We start from the raw sequence: 4625 nt of genomic DNA on the forward strand, positions 1-4625 counted from the left end.
ATATATATATACATATATATATCTTCCATATTGTTTATCTTCCATATTGTTTTTGTCAAATCCACTCTATCTTAGAGTGGATTTCTTTGTAGTTTATCAAATCTATTTTGTCTTGTGATAATATATTTATTTGCTACACAATTATAAAAAAAACTACAACAGATAAATTGGAGCTCATTCCAATTTCTGGTTAAATATGCAATTTCAAGTTGAAATAATAATAATAAAAGCTCCATTTCAACCCAGATGATGAGGTTCATAAGGTATCAACAGACATTAACTGACATGGAAAGTGAAACCAGGAGGAAATGTATTTTTTTAAGCAAGGCAAACATGGCTGGTTAGATCATGTGGCAACAGTGGAGAGGAAAAAACTCCCCTTTACAGGAATAAACCTCCAGCAGAACCAGAACCAAAACCAGAACCAGAACCAGAACCAGAACCTGCCTCAGTTTGAGTGGCAAGACAAACAAGCAAAAACAAAGAGATGAACTGATGACTTTCTCAGGCTATGAAAAATAAAAAGTTAATAACTGAAGAGGGAGACATCCTAAAAAATACATTCTGGATGGATTGTACATGACATACCTAAAAAGGAACAAGAAATCATTAAAACACATGAAGTTTAGCCAGAAAGACGAGCATTAATCCCAAAAGAAGGTTTATTTATTTCATTGTTTCGTGTATTTGTCAGAGAAAATAACAAATGTTTCCCTTTCCTGTTTTTTTTCCTGTGTGGTCTGAAGGCACACCTCTACTCTGAAGAAGACCCACCCTGATCACTGGCCAGAAACTCATCATAGATCTTTCTCTTGTTAGAGTGAAGCAGCATGGCACGTTAGCTATCTGCAGTAATCTATAAAAACAATGAAGCCAAAATGTAATTTAACAATTTGACATAAAATCCAAACTACAGTTCCGCACGTCCTACCACAAAGAGCCATGTTATAGCAATACTTTTTCTGGACAATCCTCCAGGAAAAGGAATAGCACAAACCAAAGGACCATGTTACACATAAAGGAATACTTCACAGAGGGACTCATTCAGATGGCCATCCTGTTGAGTCTCTGTGGAGTTAGGGTGCATGTGGGACTGGAGGTGTTCTTGCCTCCATCCTGGTGTGAGCTGATTCTGGGTCCGACCTCTGCGCTGACACACACACAGATCCTGAACCTCCGCAACCGGCACAGCCTGCACCCCAAGATGGTGGATCTGGATCAGTTCTTCACAGCGCGCAGGCTGTTTGGCTGGGTCCGCTCTCTGGACCAGATACAGGTAAGCAAACACACACTCATAAGGACCAGCTTTTCTTTAGCCACTCACACCATGAGTCTGTATGTACAGAAATAGACCAAAAATGTAAACGTGTGCACTCAAATTTGTTTGTTGTATCATCACTTCCTTTTGAACAGGAATATTTAACCTCCTCCTTTAGAAAAAAACATTTAAAATGTAATTCGCTAAGAATTAAATTGAATAAATAATCTATAAGGCATTTATGTTGCAAAGATTTCATAAATTAAGAACAATGAAGAAGCAAAGCAGTCAAATAACATGAACAAGTTCCCTCTGAACTAAACGAGATTGAAAATGAAAAGAGGATCATCATAAAAGGAGGATGTCTTATGTCTTATTACTACAACAATCTGTTTCTAATTAAAAGTTCACATAGCTCATGTTTGTAAAAAGTCTTTATCTGAAGCTTTTCTTCACAGGTTTCTCAGGCAGAGCTGGAGACATGGCTGGTCCAGCAGGAAGTTGGTCCTCTGTCTGGACGATTTCCTGACCAGAACTTTCTGATAGACAGAACACTGGGTCAGGTAGAGAGAGACCAAAGTGAGCCAACTATGGGACAAGGAGAAGTTCTGGATAGTCTGGAGGAAGAAGAGCAGGTATGTCAGATGATCACACACCATAATGGGCAGCATGATGCGTCTCTGTTGTTCTATTTACATAGAAAATTAGGCTCCTGCTTCCCAGGAAGGTTTAACGTAGCTTAAGATCTGACTCTGAACAACTCTGCTCTAGTCTCCTCTAACCTTCCAACAAATGTTGGACTAACGTTCAGTTAAAACTATCCAACTTTGATGTAAACAGAAATCCAACATGTATGGGTAAAGAAATAACCCAGCAGTATTTTGTGTGTGAACCAGTGGTCTCACACTGCATTGCTCGAGAGCCAGAGTAACGTTTTGCTGTCTCTGGTCCTACACACTATGCAGCCCAGCTGTACAGATAGACGTTGAAAAGCTGCTGGAGACCAGCAGACGAATTACAGACACCTCATTTATACACTGGGTCCTTCTAAGTATTTTTCTAATAACTTGATGTAAACATATTGCTTTCATTCAATGAGAGTTGAGATTGAATGTAGAACCACTGTTCTAAACTAAATAGAGGGTTTAACCCAGCCTAATGGCTGCAACAAGAGATTCAAGGATTACTCTAACATGCATGAAAGAGTCAAAGCAACGCCCCATGTATGTTTTCCATGAGGTAATAACATAATGTTATAAAAACATCAAAAATGTACATTTTAAATAATACCTTCACTTTAAGAAAACAAAATATCTGTGTTCTGTTGAACAGTGTAAGGTCAGATATATTTTGTTGTGTAAAATGAAACAATGTGTGTTACTGTGACTTCTTACTGTTATTTTAAAAAAAAAGACCCTTCTGGAAGCAAAGTTATTTAGTTCTTAACAACTATAACAGTTCAAGATAAAATCTCTGAAAACACCACTGTTGTTGCCGGGTTACCCGTGACTCTCCATAACCCGGGGTGTGAACTAATGTAGTAGCTTTGTTTTGGGTAAAGATAAAAGCTGAGCTTCATGGCATGTGAAACACTGAGTCAGAAACTGATGAGTCACCAGCAAACCTGATGTCACCAGAAAAATGAAGCAATGAACTCAGTTAGGCTGCAACACCTTGTCAATGGGACACTTCTGCTTTTGTTGCTGTGTCACACACTCTGACTTCATTCCACAAAATAAAATGAAAATCAAAGTTGTTTGTTTAGTTACACTGTGACCAACACACATTCCTTTAAAAGGACAGAATCCTTAAAAAGGAGTCCGTCCTTTTAGAGCAATGGGTTCTGCAGCTCCGAATGTCTCACTGGAGAGACTGACTGTTTCTGTGCCTGCATCTTTCAGCCTGAAAATCATGTAATGTGGCCTTGACCTCTGGCTTCATATTTCTGCTTCACGTGGGCTTCCTAACCTAGAAATCCTTCAGACATGTTCATCCACGAAGCACTACAGCATTCTGGTCCTGGGTTCCAATCCCAGCCTGGCTTCTTTCTGCTTCAGGTGTGGGTTCTCTCTGGGTACAGTTAATTAGACATAGATAAATGTCTAAATGCAAATTATCATTGTACAAATAAATGAACAATCTGCCAAAAAATAGACTTTTTATCTCAGAAAGATTTCGTAAACATACTGGGACAAAAAGTACAGAAGGAAAGTACAGCTCACATCACTAAAAGTTGCTCTGTTGTGCAGGACAACTCCTGATTGTCCGAACTGTGGAAAGCAAACAGGACTTCAAACTTCAGATTGTCAATGTTAGAACACAAAAACCAACACCAGTGATGGAGAGACTAGAAGGCAACAACCTCTTCTGCTATGGAGGCTGCATGGGATTAAAAACTGCAGCTGACTCTCAGTGTCAGATTACTTTGTAAAAGTCAGCTGCAGCATACAGATCTATGAGTGTGGTGCTCCTTTAAATGAAAGTGTGTACAGCAGTGTTTTGAAATCCCCCTCGTGTATTAAATATCAAGTGCTGTACAGTCAACCTCGTGACTGTCTGTCTTGTTTTGAAACCTGATCATCACATCCTGACTCGTACTTATATGTCCCAGTTTTGCAATCCACCTTGTTTATTGCTTCTACACATGATCACAACAAGCATCCAACCAATAGCAGGACGACCTCCGTCACAGTCCATCCTAATCTGCCAGAGCTGTTCATCAGAAAAATAGTTTTTAAACTTCAACCATTTTTTTCAGACTGGATATCTGAAATAAAAACTCTTTATTATTTAAACTTTAATATTTTATCTTGAAAAATTGTTTAATCTTGAACTGCATATCTTTTATTTCTTTCTTTTTATATTTTAAATGTGTTCTGTCTGGCAGTGTGTTGTCTGAGTCACAGTGAGGCCCAACAGATTTATTTTCATAACGGCTTTTCCCATGATGCTTCAGAGATATATATATATGTATATGTATGTATGTATAAAATTCCCTTCTCACCCTCCGCGGGTGGTCTCTTTCATCCTCTGAGCTCAGGTCCTCTACCAGAGGCCTGGGAGCTTGAGGGTCCTCCAGTATCTTGGCTGTGCCTAGAACTGCACATTTCTGGACTGAGATGTCTGATGTTGTTCCTGGGATCTGTTTGAGCCACTGCTCCAGTTTGGGGGTGACTGCCCCGAGGGCCAAGATGACCACAGGCACCACTGTGGTCTTCACCTTCCAGGCCTTCTCCAGTTCCTCTCTGAGGCCCTGGTATTTCTCCAGTTTCTCATGCTCCTTTTTCCTGATGTTGTGGTCACTTGGTATTGCTACATCCACCACAATGGCTGTCCTCTATTCTTTATATATATATATATATATAAA

General features: G+C 39.4%; 1 protein-coding gene across 4 annotated transcripts in view; it reads left to right on the top strand.

The window, feature by feature from the left end:
* The window catches only part of LOC103131533 (nuclear factor erythroid 2-related factor 1-like), a 21191-nt gene that overhangs the window by 7955 nt on the left and 8611 nt on the right, over positions 1 to 4625 (top strand). For 3 of the 4 annotated variants that reach the window (XM_016666714.1, XM_016666716.1, XM_016666715.1), the window contains exons 2-4: positions 747 to 939; positions 979 to 1276; positions 1717 to 1893. In XM_016666714.1, coding sequence (XP_016522200.1) covers positions 1007 to 1276; positions 1717 to 1893 — 447 coding nt within the window. In that variant the 5' untranslated portion in view covers positions 747 to 939; positions 979 to 1006. Of the gene's footprint in view, positions 1 to 746; positions 1277 to 1716; positions 1894 to 4625 lie in introns of all 4 variants that reach the window. The other variant, XM_007543203.2, reaches the window with a different exon arrangement.

This window comes from Poecilia formosa, unplaced genomic scaffold (genome assembly GCF_000485575.1).
Source record: "Poecilia formosa unplaced genomic scaffold, Poecilia_formosa-5.1.2 Scaffold783, whole genome shotgun sequence".
In the NCBI taxonomy this organism is placed as follows: domain Eukaryota; kingdom Metazoa; phylum Chordata; class Actinopteri; order Cyprinodontiformes; family Poeciliidae; genus Poecilia; species Poecilia formosa.